General features: G+C 41.4%; 1 protein-coding gene across 3 annotated transcripts in view; it reads left to right on the plus strand.

The window, feature by feature from the left end:
- The window catches only part of VAV3 (vav guanine nucleotide exchange factor 3), a 2320370-nt gene that overhangs the window by 1422499 nt on the left and 879095 nt on the right, over positions 1 to 18776 (plus strand). For all 3 annotated transcript variants that reach the window (XM_044086042.1, XM_044086044.1, XM_044086043.1), the window contains exon 13: positions 1 to 37. This exon is cut by the window's left edge and continues 49 nt beyond it. In XM_044086042.1, the coding sequence (XP_043941977.1) occupies positions 1 to 37 (37 nt within the window). The remainder of the gene's footprint in view (positions 38 to 18776) is intronic.

Genomic DNA, 18776 nt, shown 5'->3' on the forward strand with positions numbered 1-18776 from the left:
AAGTGGCAACTGTTGACAAACGTGCACGGCAAGATAGGTATGAAAGGTGTCATTATTCAGTTGTCCATGTTATTCTCTTTATGCGTCTGATATCTGTAAGTTTTCCTGCATATGTGTGTATGTGTGTGTGTGTGTGTGTGTGTGTGTGTGTGTGTGTGTGTGTGTGTGTGTGTGTGTGTTTGTGTGTGCATGTCATACTAACACAAAATTCCAATTGTCTTGTATAAACCTTCATATAAAGGGAATCAAAATTATTACATTTTCTCTGTAGAGCTGTATGTTCAGGACAAAGCCAAAAGACATTCAGGTTAGTAGCAAAGTATCTGTTTTACATTTAAGTGGCTGGCAATGTCTGAGTTGTGTGATGTGATGCAAACCTTGTAGAAAAATGCAGTTATGGGGCAGAAAAATGATAGGCAACCTGAGAGCAGGATGTTTCCTGTAGTAGAGTAATGAAAGACATCCTGTGAATGGGGTGGTTCCTATAGTGGAGGAGTGAAAGACAACCTTAGAACAGGGTGATTCCTGTAGCAGAGGAATTAAAACAACCTGAGAACAAGGTGGTTCCTGTAGTACAGGAGTGAAAAAGAACATTAGAACAGGGTGGTTCCTGTAGCAGAGGAATGAAAGACAACCTCAGAGTGGGGTGGTTCCTGAAGTAGTTTACTTTTTTATTTTGCATTATAGCTTAGAAGTTGCTTTTGTAATGCATTTTTGTAAGGCTATGAACACTGGAATAGATAGATTTAAATGAGGATGTTTTTGTATGACAGATGTTTGATGCAATGGAGAGTTTAGTGCTGAATCACTGTCCCCTTCCTTTAATGAATCCCATAACCTGTAAGTGCTAATGCTGTCATCTCTTCAAATCTTGGCATTACTTTAAAGCTGTGGATTGTTCAGTATTGTGAAGGGAATGCTAAGCATAGATGTCTTCATGTTAATGTTTTCCTTAATAAACTTAGTGGGCACTACCTATTCCTTTTTAACTAATCTGTTCAAACTCAGAAGAAGCCACGTCAGAACATTTCAGCCAGGGCAATTAATTCTTTGCAAGCAGCCCTTGATGCCCTACTTCAGTCCAGAGGTCAGTCATCAGTCTATTCACATAAGAACCCCAATATAGCTCAAGCCTTTTTCATCAATAAGTTTTCCATAAAACAATAGACTCTTTTCCTCTTAATCTATAGAAGGCTCAGTGGGCTAATCTGTCTTTGCTTTAACTACTGAATTAAAGAAGCAAATGAGACAAGGGTACAGTTCTGGGAGGCACTGGAAGCAAAAAACAACTGATGAGCTACTGCACCAACATAAGCCAAACAATCCAGCTAAGGCCAACTACCATAGAAAGAAACAAGAAGCACTTACAGTCCCCCCCCCCCAGAAATACATTTCTGGTAATTAGTTAACTAACGTACAGATGCAATCCATACTGCTGCTACCTTTACTTGGGCATACATATTTAAAGCTTGCATTGTACTTTCTTAAACTGTATTCTGATTAATTGATGTGTCATTTTTCACTGTTGTTGCTGCTTTGATTAAACAATCTAAAACAAAACATAGCAGAACCACTCGGCACTCTCTTTAACTATAACCTGAGAACTGGCTTTGTGCTTTCAGAATAGAGAACAGAAACAGTAATCCCCTTGCACACAGGGAGCCCAACACCCTGGGAACTATCGACCCATAAGCCTAAGCAGCCTTATCTGCAAGGCCATGGAAAGAAATGTTATGGACCTTATTCACAAGGACATAGGTGACCTTCATACTGTCGACCTGACCCATTTTGGCTTCGTCAAGGGTAGATCTTGCTTATTACGTGGTGGACTTCTTTAGGAATGTCATCAAAGCTCAAGATGAGGGTAAAACGGTACATACTGCCTATCTTGATTTAGCCCAGACTTTTGATACAATCCCCCTACAGCTATCATAGAGAAACTCTCACAGCTTGAAATTAACCCATACATTACTTGATGGGTCCACCTGCACCAGTGTACGAGTAACCAGTGGGTTACCACAAAGATCTGTACTGGGCATTCTACTGTTTGGAATCTGTTTCTCTGAAGTCCAGGCAAAGACAGATAACCTGTAGATTACCAAGTTTGCAGATGACTGTAAACTGTGCGCAGTCATAGAGTCCCACAATGATGTTAACATGTTACATAATGGGCTGATGCAGACAAATAATTGGTGCCAAACTCATGGACTATATCATAATGCAATAAAATGCCTCATCCCCATTGGCAGAGAAGTAGCCCCTGCTGATTATGATGTAGATAGCACCCCTCTAAGCTGAAACTCAGTGGTGCAAGACTTAGGAACACAGGTTGATAGCAATCTAAACTTCGATCACCATGTGTGTATAGTAGTAAAAAAGCATTCTAATTGTGCATCTCATAAATAAGGGCATCGCATCCAAGACCAGGGAGGTTATAGCTGCACTGTACTTGACCCTTATCAGACCACTAGCTGAGTACAGTGCTCCCTTCAGGATGTACCTCTCCAGACACCAACAGCACCTGGAGAGACCACAGAGGTTTCTTATCAAGGGAAACCAGGGCCTCCAAAACATGACGTACATGGAAGGACTTAAAGCCCTGTCACTGTATTCTGCTATCATACACACTGCTGACAGTCGACCTTTGCCTGGTCTACAGAGCAGTCTCACACCCTGCTCTAATTGAATTGCTGCACATCCACTAATCAAATGGGACAAGAATAACGCACTCCAGAGATTTCAATCTAGACTGTGACATTAACAGAACATGTGCGAGAGACATTTATATCTCCCAGCGATTACCACTCCTCTGAAATAAGATCCCACTCCATGTGAAGCACAGCTCCTCAATGACCCTATTCAAATGCAACCTTGACAACTGGATGGATGACCGTACATTTATCCCGGGGGTGGCATTTATGTTCCTCATGGACAGTGGCAATCCATGCTGATCACAGTATCACTCTGCTAAGAACCATCTAAATTTAGTCAATAAGGGTACTTGGGGTTTTTTTACTTGCTAGCCTTGTAAAGGTCCTAGAGCCATTAGCCTAGTAACCTCCTATGAACCTATGAATGTATGACAGCAGCAATATATCCTTCTACAGGCTTCATTCCAGCAGAGTGGAGAACTGCCATTGTCATCCCTTTGCACAAAGGTGGTGCCAGTACTGACCTGGGAAACTATCTCCCAATCAGCTTGACAAGTCTGATCTGTAAAGTCATGGAGCATATTATTACGGATCTCATAAACAAGGACATAGGCAATCCCCAAGCACTCAACCCCACCGAATTCGGATTTGTCAGGGGAAGATCTTGCCTATTGAACCTAGTTGACTTCTTTGAAACTGTCACAAGGCCCTACATGAGGAAAAGTCAGTACATACAGCTTACCTTGACCTGGTCAAGGCCTTTGATACAATCCCCCACTAGGACATCATAGAAAAGCTAACACAACTTGCTGTTATTTCCTATCTAGACAGATGGGTGGTCAACTAGGTCACAGATAGGATCCACAAGGTCAAAATAGGTGCTGCCACCTCTAACAACAGACCTGTCACTAATGGTGTTCTCCAGGGATCTGTCCTGGGACCTTTACTGTTTGGCATATACTTTTCAGAGATCCAGGCAAAGACAAAGAGCCTGTGGCTGACCAAGTTTGCAGATGACTGTAAGCTGGGTGCTGTAATTGATTCCCCATTTGATGTTAACATACTGTAAGAGGGTCTCACAGCTACAAATAACTGGTGCCAAAGTCATGGCCTCAAGTTAAATGCAAAAAAAATGTATTATCGTACCATTCGGCAAAAACGCCTACCTATTACCATATCAACGGTGACCCGCTAAGCACACAACTTGTGGTGAGAGATCTGGGTACTCAGATTGACAACAATCTCACAATTGACCATCATGTGGCAGCTGTAGTCAGAAAAGACTTTTACTTGGTTCATCTTATAAGTAAAGGGATTGCATCCAGAAAAAAGGAGGTCATTACCTCCCTGTACTCCTCTGTTATTGGACCTATGATTGTGTATAATGCCCCATTTGGTATGAACTTCTTTAAACACCTGCACCAACTGGAAAGGCCACAGAAATACCTCACAAAGAGAATTCATGGCCTCCAGCACCTGTCCTATGTGGACAGGCTTAAATCACTATCACTCTGCTCGGTCTCATACAGATTGCTCGGAGGTGATTTGTAACTCACCTACAAGGCAATATTGGACCCTGCCCTACTAGAGATGCTCCATATCCTTAAGTCTAACTCCTCGTGCATTACCCACATGATGGGCCTAAATCTAATATGCAACATCAACAAAAGCTGCTAGAGAGACAGGTTTGTCTCCCAGAGGCTGCCTGTCTCTGGAATAGACTTCCCATACATGTCAAACAGAGTACTTCACTGGCCCTCTTCAAACGCAATCTTAATGAGTGGATGACTAACCATAAATTTGTCCCAGGGGTTCCACCTTTGTCCCTCACTGACAGGGGCAACAGGTGCTGACTGAGGCTTCTTTTTTGGGGATAAACTCTTGGCTAGGCATGTAATGGCCCCAGGGCCATTAGTCTAGTAACCTCCTATGATGCTATGATCCTATCCACAATATAGCTGGTGCATGGTAATTGTTCATCTTTTCAGCTTTATCCTGTGGGTGGCTAAAATGCCAGTTTCTGCTTCAAGACGATAGCTGTTAATGAAATCAAAAAGACAGCTTAATATTAGATGCCAACTCAAGGGCTAAATTCAGTTACATAAATCCAGCCTTCTTAACAGCTGCAGTATCCCACATAGCCAAATCTCTGACTCATATCTTTTATCATTTGCTAACAAATGCCATAGTCCCCACTCCTATTAAACATGCCATCATAGTACCCTTTCCTAACATTTTCTCCCCTAAGAAATGCAAGGATTGTAGACCAGTATCAAACATGTGTCCCCCTTCTAAACTTGTCAAAAAAAGTTATATAAAGAACGGTTCATAGGTTCATAGGTGTGTACTAGGCTAATGGCCCTGGAGCCTTTACAAGCCTAGCCCATAGGATTACCCTGGCATCGTGCCACCCAACCTTAGTTCTCAGTGCCTCTGTCGAGTAGAGTCACTGGAGTGATCCCCGGGGTGAATTTTCTATTTCCCATCCACTCATCAAGATTTCTCTTGAAGAGGGCCAGTGAGGCACTCCGCTTGACATGTATGGGAAGTATATTCCATAGCATGGGCAGCTTCTTGTTCTTGTGGTAATGAAGTTGAGGTCTCTGGAGCGTGTAGTGCGGAGGGATTGGGATTTCTTTAGATGTAGCATTTGTAACAGAGCTGGGTTAGACATGGCTTTATAAGTCAAGCAGAGATCGCCTCAAAGTAGACAATATGAGACAGAGAATAGTTGGAGTTTTGTGAGTCTGTCCATATAGGATGTGTTTAAGGCCTAGGATCCTCTTTGTGAGGTACTTTTGCGGCCTCTCCAGTTGTTGCAGATGTTTAGTGAGGTGCATGTCAAATGGGAAATCCCAATCCCTCCACACTACACGCTCCAGAGACCTCAACCTCATTACCACAATCAACATGAAAGCTGGAGGGACAGGTTCATAACCCAGAGGTTGACTGCATAAATATCATTAGTCTCTTCTACAGCTAACAATGTGGTTTCTGTAATTTTTTCAGTACCATGATCACTGTCTACAATGTTACCAGTAAAATGTGTTGCAACATGAATGAAGGACTCGTTACAGCCTGACTCTGTTGATATGACTAGGGCCTTTGAAACTTGATAACTACACCCTCTTACTTAACAAACTGCATTAACTCAGTTTTGGCCAAAACACTCTTCAGTGGTTCAGACGATATCTTGGATGACATAACCTTCCAGGTATACAGCTACAATTCTTATTCAGACACAGTTGCCTTCAACATGGACTGGTCAGGAGGACCGTTGCTTTTCTTTCTATTCAGGACCTTTCTCACCTTGACATAAGGATATACACTGACTGCATTGTCTTCCTCAAATCCAATAAGACCCATATCAGACTACAGCAAACATGACAAACTAATTTTTCTATCCTCTCTAACTGGACTGAGGGCATTAGACAATTAATCAACCTTTACAAATCCGGTGTCTTGTTATTTGGTACCTCCCATAAGCTAACAAAGCCCCCACATATGGCACTAATAGACAGCAATAACAACTAGATTCCAAACATCTCCTCATCAAAAATACATAGATGTTCTATTTAGCCCAACATTGTCATTTACCTTACACACAGACATAATAATTAGCAAGATACATGCATAACTCAAGCTTTGCTTAGGAATTTCTTGCCTCCTGTCACACATTGCATGGCTGTCCTTTACCAGAAATGTCCAGATTTCCAGGAATGAATATGTTGTTCTCTTATTTTTCACATTGGCACTGATGCTCAGAAAATATAGAAATTGGATTGAAGTATATCAGGTTTAGAAAACTCTGGGCTTAGTTATTTTGTGTATCTAGATCTCAAGTGCATCCACTAGCTAGCCTTTTCTGAGACATAATGTAGGAAATTTTGAAAATCTGTCAGTATCCAAAGTGATCGCAAAACGTTTTCCACTACTGTTGTGGTATTATTACAAGTCTTAAAAATCATAATAGAATTTGACAGGTTACTCAAAAAAATATGAAGTGCTGCTCAGGCATAATATTTAAAATATCTTGTGCTTGGATTCAATTCCATTAAAATGTTAGAGAAAAATGCCATCATAGTCAAACAGTCTTTATAGGGTCATAGGTTCATAGGCATTTACTAGGCTAATGACCATAAGGGCCTTATAAGCCAAACCACGCATCCCAAATCTCTTACAAGTTCTGATACCCTTGATAAGTGTAAGCAGGGGCCTGGGAGATGAAACATTTACAGGTTGCTTGTATTTATTAGAGACATAGGTGCCACACTATGGATGAATTTCCTGTTCCCCAAACAATTGTCCCAAGTTGCACTTGAATTGGGTAAGGGAAGAATTCTGCTTCACATGGATGGGGAGCCTGTTCCAGAGACAGGGTAGTCTTTGGGATACATACTTGTCTCTCTAGCAGGTCCTATCACAGGCAAGGTTTAAGTCTTTAGAACAGGTAATTCTGGTACTGTTTGTTTTGTGGATATGCAGGAGGTCCATCAGAGTGGGGTAAGACAATGCTCTGTATGCCAGGCATAGATTTCCCCTCACAAGCTTGTAGGAGACAGAATACAGGGATAGGGCCTTGAGGTGGTCTGCATAAGACATTTTACTTATGTCCTGTATTCTTTTAGTGAGGAACCTCTGTGGACATTCTAGTTGATGAATAGGCCTGGTTAGGTACATACCAAAGGGGGCATAGGTTCATAGGTTCATACTAGGCTATCTGCCCTAGGGCATTTATAAGCCTAGCCAGAGTGTTTGGCTTTCGCCACCCATTTTAAATGAATTTTGCTATGCCCTTTTTCGAGGTTGGTATACTGTGCCTCTGTCTAACAGTGACACAGAAGTGATACCCGGGGTAAACCTATGATCTCCCATCCACTCATCAAGATTCCTCTTGAAGAGAGTCAATGAGGGACTCTGCCTAACCTTGACTGGGATTTTATTCCAGAGTGAAGGGAGCCTCTGGGTTATGAATCTGTCCCTCCAGCATGTCCTATTTATTTCAGTGCTAAGGTTCAAGTCTCTCGAGCGCGTAGCTTGATGGGATTTGGATTTTCTGAGGTGCAGCATGTCCATTAATTCTGGGTTGGACATGGCTTTATACGTCAGGCACAGATCGCCTCTGAGCAGGCAGTATGCCACTGAGTAGAGCTGGAGTTTCTTTAACCGGGCAGCATATGGCATCTGTTTGAGCCCTTTGATCCTCTTGGTGAGGTACTTTTGGGGTCTTTCCAGTTGCTGCAGGTGTCTGGTAAGGTACATCCCAAAAGGGGCATTGTACTCAATTATGGGCCCGATGAGGGATGAGTAAAGAGGCACAATGACCTCCCCTGATTTAGATTTGAATCCCTTCATGATTAGGTGGGCTATATAAAATGTTTTTCTAACCACTTTGGCCACATGGTTTTCAAATGAGAGATTGCTATCAACTTAGGTCCCCAGGTCCCTAATTACTTCTTCCGTACTTAGGCCCTTTTGTAGGATGTTTGAGTTGGCTGGAGAGTCGATTATACCAACTAGTTTGCAGTCATCTATGAGCTTGGTCAGCCACAGTCCTTCCGTGTTGGCCTGTACCTCCGAGAAATATATACCGAACAAGAGAGGTCCCAGGACTGAGCCTTGTGGGATGCCACTTGTAACTGGTTTGTAGTCTGACATGGCTCCAGCAATTCTAACCATGTGGGTTCTGTCCTTGAGCCACTTTCCAACCCATCTAGTGACATAGGGGTTTATATTTAAGCTGGTGAGCTTATCTATAATGCCCGAGTGGGGTATTGTATCAAAGGCTTTTGCGAGGTCCAGGTAGGCTGTGTGGACCACCGTCCCCTCGTCAATGGCCTTGGTGACTGTTCCAAAGAAGTCAACCAGGTTTAAGAGGCAGGATCTGCCCTTAACAAAGCTGAACTGGGTAGGATCCAGTGTCTGTAGGTCCCCAATATCTTTATTTATGAGGTCCATGATGATCCTTTCCATAGCTTTGCAGACCAAGCTAGTCAGGCTTATGGGGCATTTTACACAATGATAGGTCTGATTAATGCTGAATACAGTGGAGCAATGACTTCCTTGGACTTAGATGCCATACCTTTGTTTATAAGTTGTGCAACACAGAATGATTTCCTCTCTACTCTAGACACGTGATGGTCAAAGGCTAGATTACTGTCTATGTGAGTCCCTAAGTCCCTGACTACTGTGTCAGCTCTAAGGGGTGTGTTGTCAATATGATAGTTACCAGGGAAGGATGATATCCCAAATGATATGATTATATTTATGCAAAATTATCCAGGCTATAAATAATATTGAAGGTTCCTTCCTAACATGGAGTTAAATATAAGACTTACTTCTAATGCAAGGAAGAGAAATCTCTTATTTTTATAATCTAAGTATATATAGGCTATAAGATACTTGTTAAAATAATAGTCTGATAATGACCAGTCTGGATGTGTTAATTGCACAAAAATCCAAGGAAACCTAAAAAATGCATTTGTATTTTCCATGAAAACCATGTATATACTTTTATATATATATATATATATATATATATACATATATATATATATATATATATATATATATATATATATATATATGTATATATACAGGTATATTTTACCGGTCATAGTTATAGATTTCTTGCGCTTCAATTGATTGTGCCTGATTTAAGAGGTGGTGATATTATTAATATTGTGGAATTAGCGGAGGCAAAATGGATAATTAATTTTTCTGCACATAGACCCCCTGGTTTGAATGGTAATATACCTTTAAAGCCAGCATGGAAGGCTCATATGCTTTCTCATTAAGCTTATTAAGTGGTTTTAATTTGTTAATTGTCTATACTATTTAACTGGTTTTAGTTTTTTATCTTTCATATGGTCTGAAGAAGTGCATAGTAGATGCAGGAAAGCACTTACCACTCAAAGGATTATACTTCAGCTGTATTTGGTTGTTTCATCATTTTTATCTTTGTTGGATTTTGTTTTTGGATCGGATCAACCTTTATTCGCCAAGCTTGTCTTTTACTTTGTGCACTGTTAGAATCAAAGAAGAGAAAGAGTAATATTAGCTCATATTTGAGATTCAAACAAACAAAAAAAAAGTGGTAGGCAGTTCCTCGCAATAAGTGAATATAATTGTTCATGTCTTCCAAGTTGTTCTTAGTTCACAACAGTTCAATGTTCTTCATGTTTCACTGCTGCAGTCATCACCTGTGGGTTATTCCTGCTCTGGTAGCCCTCGGCTAGCCCGAATACCAGAGTCAATGTTTTTCTGCGTCGGCTGCTGTCACTTGTTGACTGATGTCAGATTGTCAGTGCTGTAAAGCAAGGCAGCTGATGCCACTACATCAGTCTTTCTTGCTGAGGAGCCCGTAGCAGAAGCAGTTCGCAAGTGTGATGGTCGGTCACTACCAGAGTTTGAAATAAAGCTGAAAATGTCTAAAGCTAAGTACCCCATTGGGGATCCCTTTTTCTTGCACTAACTGATGTCTGAAAAAGTTAACAGTTGTCTTGCCTGTGAAAGCAGACCCCACACTGAGACTTCCTTTCATACCGCATCACTTGTTTAGACCCAGACCACGACATCCCCCATTGCCGGTTCTGTGCCCTCTTTAACGCAAGAACCATTCATCATAGAGCTCTTATTGTAGACAGGTATTTTTGTGTTCCGTCTTCGCATTCTGAAATGGCATCTGTCAGCCAACAATCCATAGATATTTGGAAAAAATGTAGAGATAAAGATAGTGACAGACCACAGAAGGCTAAGCCTTCCGATGATGCTACCGCTAAGCAGGTTTTCAATTTTCCAGAATTCAGTGAGATGCTTTTGCAGCCCCTGATGCCCGATACCATAGCTATGCAGGCCTGTACTGTGACCCTTTCGGAGTCCGGTATGCCGCAGAAATCTTCTTCGTCTTCCGAGCCTTTGGTTGTCTCTGCCTTGGTTGTGTCCAGAGCCGTGACCCAGGCACCGGCTTCCAAGGAGGCCTTTTGCACTACCTATTCTAGACAAAAAAATGATGTCTTTTCTTCTGACTACCATTTCTCTCAGACTGATGGATACTATTAGGCCTAGAAGCCAGGCCACTCCTAGAAAATCTACCTCTAGTCCAGGGGCGGCTCGTGCTATAGGGCTGCGGGACTGCAGCCCTCCCACCTGTGAAATAAAGTCCCCAGTCCCCATAGAACTAAAAATGAAAATAATAAAAAATCTCTCAGGCTGCACGCATGCGTGCTTAGTTCCTGGCTGCTGTGTTAGGCAGACCAGAACACCAAGCATGCATGCTCAGGCATTCCTGAGCTCCAGACTACTCAGTCAGGCAGTCCGGATAGGGAAGGGAGTAAACACCTCCCTTCCAACCCAGAGATCTGTGCAGTGACGACCGCACAAACCAGACAGTGTCCAGACTGCAGGCGATGCAGTCTTGACCAATAGCAGGAGGGTCCAGCCTCCTCACATCTCGTGGGGGGGTATGCGCGGGCTACAGGATCATGCCAGCATGGAGGACCGAGAAGTTGCAGGATGGATTTGTTGCATGCCAGCCCAAGGAGCTGCAGGATCAGATCGCCTGGCCGTGAGACAGGTAGGGTGTACGATGTGTGTGTGTGTGTGTGTGTGTGTGTGTGTGTGTGTGTGTGTGTGTGTGTGTGTGTGTGTGTGTGTTTGTTGATCTGTGTGCTTGTGTGTGTCCTGCAGTGAGTTGGTGTTCCATTCAGAATTAGTTCCTCTGTCTTCTTCCAAGAGGAGGCTTTGGCCTCACACAGTTCCAAATTACATTAAGTAGGCAGGTCAGAAAATAACTGACTACCACCACTAACATTTCCTTGATATGGTAGAGGACAAATAATTAGAGTATGACATACCACTACCAAAAGGCTGTGACTTGGTCAGCTAGGTAATCCTTCAACTGTCGCATACATACTAAACCTTTTTCTTCAGTATCTAAAGAGTGTAAAAAAATTATACTTCCAAAACTAAGTCTGAATTGACATAGAATGCTTAAATGGTAGATGTCCTTTGCTGGAAATGTATTTAGTAAAAAAAAAATGCATGCTCAGTACAGCAGCATAATTCATTAAATGCATCACATTCAAATACTGTGGCATAAGCTACACATCCAGTGTGTTCATCCTTCAATGAAGAGATTACAATAACAATGAATTTACTGCCCCATATTCAATGAAAGTCATGGGGAAGAGTTGCTTGGATAAACAAAATTCCTTGTATTTAATTGCCCTAAAGCTGTTTATTCTAGCAGCTAACTTTGTTCTGACACTTCTTGCATGTAGTTTTCTAAAAATTACACTCCATTTCAGACATTTTGTGCTCTTGGTATGGCTGGTGTCATTTCAGTATAACTGCACCTTTTTTTCTGCATCTTAAGTGTCATCCTACCTACCACATCTTTTCAGTTATACTAGGAAGTAAGCCAAATTGTGTGTGAAATGCCCCAATTGCTGTATAAGGGTGGCTAGAGAGAACATATGGTGGTGGATATAGAATACCTCAGGCTTGAACCCTGCACCTTGGTTGCAGGTGGCAAGGACCTGAATTCCCTACACACCACCATTTGTAAAAAAAAAAAATTGCAGATTTTTGCCTCAAATTTGTTCTGTTCTGTTCCTCATAAACTCTGTGGTTTCTGTATTTTTGTTACCTTATACAGTCAATCAGTAGTGCAGTGGTGCACTGGTAGCATTGTTGCCTGGCATCTGCAGGTTCTCTAGTTTGATTCTTGGCTGGGGTGCCTTCTGTGTGGAGGCTGCATGTTTTCTCATCTTACAAAGATATATGTCTCGAATGTTTCTTCCTGGGCTGCTGCTGATAATTGGCTTTTGTTCCAAGTCAGACTTCCCTGGTTAACAAATGTTAAATAAAAAAAATAACAGGCATTTGAATTTCAGACTTCATATTCTTCAGAAAGTACATGGTAACACAAAACCTTTTATTCTAGCAATTTTCTAAGTTTATAACATGGGTATTTGAAATTTGTCCCTATTTTTGGGACTGTATCGCCCATTATTGTCTTCATCCAGGTTTTTTGTGATAAGGTTGAGAGCTATGGTGAGAACTGAATTCACTGAATATGTTTGGGAGCTGTATTCCCCCATTATTGGCTATGTTCAGGTGTTTTGTGCTAAGAGGATGAAAGCTATGGTGAGAACTGAATTCACTAAATGGTAGACATTTAAGTTTCAGTCTTCCTTTCTTTCAAAAAACAGATGAGTTGGCATAGTGGTATGTTGCTCTGACTGTTTTGCACAGAGTCTTGAGTACAATACTTGGCAGTAAAATGTTTGGTGGTAGCACAGCATTTTATTCTAGCAACTTTCCAACATTATACAAGCAATGTTTAAAATGTGTCCCTGGTTTTTGGGCTTTTGCCCCCCCCCCCCCCAATAAATTTTGGCTTTTTTCAGATTTCGTGTGCTGCAAAGTTTAGATATACAGCTGAGTGTCAAGTAGATTTTACAAGAATCTGAGAGCTGCAGGGGAACAAAAGTTTAGTCCTACTTATGCTAAGTCCAATTGCATTGTAAATAGCACAAGTGGTAGTGTACTTGCTTTTGATGCAGAAGGCTGTGGGTTCTACTCCCACAGTAGGTAGCTGCATTGCTGATACTGTGCTATGTTATAAAGGGGGTGGATGTTACAGTCCTTTTTGGTGAAGATATCTAGTAACTATGAACCTGTTATCAGTTTGCCATCCATTCCCTATTGCAATATTACTAGTTTATCATTTTTTAATTCAACATAGGCAAGTTATTCCTCAAGGGCAAAAGGCACTTTATTTGTAGATGAAACAATGAAATATAAAGTTGTTTGCTAGAAGCAACCTCTTCATTAGTTGCATATTTCTTTAATGTGGAATTATTTAGATGACTTTTACTACTTCAGAGATTGTGCATATTTATTGATACTGGTGGACTGTAGACATTTGAGTAGACCTTTCCGATGGAAATGTTCTGAATTGGGCAGTTTTGTCATTATTGATGCATGCATTTTGTTTCATTGTTTACTGGAAAAATGTTCCGAATTGGGCAGTTTTGTCATTATTAGTGCATGCATTTTGTTTCATTGTTTACTGGAAAAATGTTCAAAACAATAAATTTAAAATGCCCTCTAACAACTGTACTGTATTGTACAAGGAATATAATTTAATACAATCAGGAAGGTGTATCAAAGAGCACGTGTATGTTTTGTGTGCAAGGGGCCTATGATTTGAAAATAGCCCAAAGTTAATCTTTATCTGCCACTGGCAAAATGTATTTTCTTTGAATGCGGGTTTCAATGCTGTTTCAATGAATGTGAGTTTCAAGGGCAGAGAAGTTTTAATGCTAATTCTGTTTTCATTGTGAGACTGCATTGCTTTGTTTAGCAGATGTCTTAGTGTTTGTGCTGTAAAATGCAAAATAAAACTTTCAAATGAAGTCCAGATCATTGTAAAAGTAAAGCAGTATAAATTGGGTGAAATAGCCAAGTAATGGTTCATTGGAATGACTAAAGGGGAGAGGCTACATTCGACTGTGAGTTTGTGAGGGGGAAGGGCGGCAAACTCAAAGACAGCCCCGGCTGAACTATACCTCTCAACTGTCCAGATTTTGACAGACTGAATAGATTTTTGCTTCTTATTTTTGGTTTGTTCCTCATAAAATGTGTGGTTTTCTGGCAAATCATTTAGGAATTAAGTCACTAAATAATGACAGACACTGAGTTTCAGACTTCATAACCTTCAGAAAAATGCATGCTAAAGCAAGACCTGTTATATTCTATCAACTGTCTCAGTTTATACAAAAGCAATTTGTAGTACTGTTTATATGTTCCCCAATATATTTGGCCTTTTCCAGATTTCCTGAATTAACAGGTTGAGAGGTACATGCAAATAAATTGCTTTATAGAAGTAGGCATATCTAAACCTCTCAACTCTCCCCGATTTTGGCTCAAAATGTTGCTCTTCCCCTAATAATCCCTCCGCAAAATGGTAATTTTGGAAGAAAACGTAGAGGGTTTACAATTAATAAATAACTAATAATCAGAGTTATAGATTACTTTTATTTCAGAAATGCATGTAAATTCTTTTTTGTCAGCTGCTCAAGTTAGCATTACTAATATTAAAAATGTGTCCCTTCTTTGACAGGTTCCTAGCTGTACTGTGTGGCTATTTTATATTTTTGCATCACATTTTTGGTCCATTTTTCATAAAATTGTGGGGTTTTTTTTAACATTAGTTGCAAATCATTAAAGACTGAAGTTAGAAAATAATTGCAGACATTTGAGTTTCAGATTTCATACCCATCAGAAAATTCATACTAATGCAAGACCTACTATTCTATTATCTTTCTAAGTTTATAAGAACAATATTTAAAAATTGTCCTTATTTTTGGGCCTTTGTCCCACTTCTATATATGGCTTTGTCCAGATGTCTTGCTCTGAGGCTGAGAGGTATGACAAATGCGCCAAGGCCATCACAGTCAGCCAGAGACATTTCAAATTGTGACATACTTGTTGCACCCCACTCCCCCATGTAGTGACTCTGGATGTGTCCAAGCAAGGCAAGGAGCAGTTATGCAGTGTAAATGTGCAAAGTATCCCCCATTCAAGGTAGACACAAGTACTACAGTGGCTTTTCATCTGTCCTTGATTTTGCAGAATATTCTGGTTTCTGTCATATTTTATACTGTTGATTTATGCTTATTATTATTCAAAAAGTGCCTGTTGCTCTGTGTTTAAGTAGCAATGCTTTAATGACCATCAGGTAAGCTTGTCTGAGATTGTAAGATGCAAGTAAGCTTTAATAAGCATACTGTTAAAGAATTGCCAACACTGAAAGCCTTTCTGTTTTTGCCATGCAGAGAATACTTACATAACTAGATAACTTATAAGCCTTGGGTATTGAAACGCATATGACAATATTTGTAATAAGGGACAGGATTGCATTATTTTAAGAAGCTCATTACATTTGTTGGTGACTTGCAGTCATTTTTGCAGGCTTTACCTGTAAACTTAACAGAATGCCAATCTATCATGTGTGGTCCATAACCTATGCAGTAATACTTTAAGTAATGTATCTTGAGTTTGTTTCTTGTTTGCTTTTCATTTTTTACTTTGATCATGTTTTCCCCATGAAACAAATAGATAGTTGTTCAGAGAGCAGGTCTTTTTTGGATAAGAAACATTTTTACAAGTGGGGGTATCACAGAGATTGCTACTTTCATCATGTTACTTGGTACTTTAATAAAGCTGAATATAAATTCTAATTAGAACTGCAGTGCAAGGAGAAGTGAATTGAGTTGAGTGCTGCTTGTTTTTCTTATACTTGATTTTGACTGGCATTCCAGTAATGTATTTAAAAAGTAATTTATTTTTTTATGCCTCACAACCTTTTTGTTTCCATCTAGATATTAAGTAAGCTGTCATACAGCCAATGCATTGAAATATTTTTTTCTTCTACACTTCATTTTGTCTTGATTGCACTCTCATAATGACAGTTTGGCACCCATGACAGCATATTTAATTAAAGTTACAGTTTTTGTGGTTTTGAGCATAGCTTCTCCCCTTCCAAGTTGGCCACACCCCTTCCAGTTGACCCCACCCATTCAGCTGTCTCCTGCAGCCACCTTTGATTTTAAGTCACCAGCCACCACTGCTCTAGCCACCATCTTATTCCTGCCCCATCACCCCAAGCCCAAATGCTTAAGATGGTGGAGGATCTTATCTTCCTTATCAGGGGTAGTCAGGCCACAACTTCTAAAAGGAAAAGACACCCTTCTCCTGAACTAATGACAGAGCAGGATTCTGAGGAATCTGATTATTCAGATTTTGAAGAGGAACAACAACCTGTGACTGCTTATGAGGATTCAGATGCAGAGGAATCCATTCCTTCTGCCTCCCCACCAGAAGACCTTTCCTTTGGGGAAACCCTTCACACCCTCAGGGAACATTTCCACTGGGAATCTCAGGACTTACCTCAGTCTAAGAAAAGACTAAGAGAGTTTCTAGACCTGCACCAGCACAGACCCCTGCCCCCCCCATCTTAGAAGTGGTGGATGATGTTTTCCAAGAATCCAACTTAGCCGCTGATGCCCTCCCACCTGCTCCTAGTAAATCTGACAGGTATTACAGAGTACAGGATTCTCAGAAATACCTATACAGAAATCCTGCTGCAGATCCGTAGGTCATTACACAGGGACCTAAAGGAGCTAAGGCTAGTTCTGCTAAGAATCTTATTCCTTCAGACAAGGATTCCAGAGTTCTGGACAGATGGGGTAAAAAAAATACACATCTGCAACTTTAGGAGATATGCATGGTTGAAGAAACAATCTCTCCCTGATCATATCAAGTCTAAATTAAATGATGCACTCTTGGATAAGGACCACTTATTTGGAATAAAAGCAGAAGAGGCGCTTAAAAAGATGGAAGACAAAGCAAAATCTATTCCGACAGTAAAAGATTTCTTTCAGGTTCAACCTCCTAGGTTCAGCAGAAATTTTACCTCTAAGCACTGGTCCTTTCCTGCACCTAGCAGACAGGAGTAAGGTAAGCCCCGCAGGGACAGACTACCCAGGCCCCTATCCCTGGGACAGCAGAGAACCAAACAGTGGACCACTTCCATCCCAAAGGCAGGGAGTTCTAAGCCATCCTTCTATGGCAAAAACTCTCAATGACTCCCTCTCCCCACTCTGCCCTCTTTTCACTCACCAAAAGCTAGGAGAAAGGCTCTCCCTCTGCAAAGAAAATTGGCTCTCTATAACAAAGAACCAATGGTTCTTAAAGATAATTTTTCAGGAATACAAATTCTCTTTCAACGAACTCCCAGTTCCAAGAGGGTACCCAGACTTACCTCCAAATCAGTGGGCAGAGGCAATGAAACAAGTCCAAACTCTCATATCCCAGGGGTCCGTAGAACCTGTTCCTGTATATCAAACAGGCAAAGGCTTTTATTCCAGACTATTCCTTGTTCCCAGAAAAGAGGCCGCTTGGCACCCCATCCTGGATCTATCCATTCTGAACACCTCCCTGGTGGTCCCCAAATTCAAAATGCTAACTTTGCAGCAGCTGCTGCCTATGCTGACAAAAAATGTTCGTGGTTAGTGACCCTAGACATATAAGATGCCTACCTCCACATCCTCATAAGAGAATCCTGCAGGAAATTCCTGCACTTCAGAGCAGGCTCACAACACTTTTGGTTCTCTGTGCTACCCTGTGGCTTATCAACTGCTCCCAGGGTATTCACCAAATGCTTAGCCCCGGCTATAGCATTTTGTGGACAGAGAAATATACAGATTTACCCTTATCTGAACGACTGCCTCATTCAGGCAGAGTGCAAAGAAAAGTTGCTCCAGGACCTCCTCTTTGTCAGAACCCTCCTAACTTCCTTAGGGTTCACCATCAACGAGAAGAAATCAAAGCAAACACCCTCCAGGAGGATTATTTTCTTGAGAGCATTGCTGGACACTGCATCCCAAATGCCCTTCCTATCCCCAGAAAAGCAGAGCTTCCTGGCTCTCTGCTTTACCCAGCTGGCTTCCAGAAGTCACCTCACGGAGAGGAAGTTCTTGCAAGCCTTGGGGTACATGGCATTTTGCATCCTTCTAATTCCTCTGGCCAGGCTTCACATGAGAAAACATCAGTGGTATCTCAGGAACCTCTGGTGTCAGCACTGTCAGCCTCTAGAGTCCTCTCTCCCTCTGATCCCCTGTATAAGGGCTGAATTTCTCTGGTGGGCAGGGGCCTGTGCCAAGAACAAGGGTCTTCCCTTCATCCTCCGCCCTACTGGGCAGACCATCACCACCGATGCCTCAGACATTGCTTGGGGTGCTCACCTAGCAGGCAGGTGCACCCGTGGTCTTTGGGATGCCCAGCACCTTCCCTTACACATCAATCAGAAGGAAATGATGGCAGTATAAAAGGCTATGACATCCTTCAAACCCCATCTCAGGCCAGGGTCTCCTTATCAAAACAGACAACACCACAGTAATGTGGTACATCAACAAACAGGCAGGGACCCAATCATATCTGTGCAGGCTAGCCATGAACCTCTGGCTGACAGCCTCCTCCATGGGATTACACCTAATAGCCCAATACCTACTAGGGATCAACAACACCCTGGCAGACCTCTTAAGCAGAAGCTTA

Source organism: Protopterus annectens, chromosome 10.part0 (genome assembly GCF_019279795.1).
Source record: "Protopterus annectens isolate FY-2018-M chromosome 10.part0, PAN1.0, whole genome shotgun sequence".
NCBI classification, from domain to species: domain Eukaryota; kingdom Metazoa; phylum Chordata; order Ceratodontiformes; family Protopteridae; genus Protopterus; species Protopterus annectens.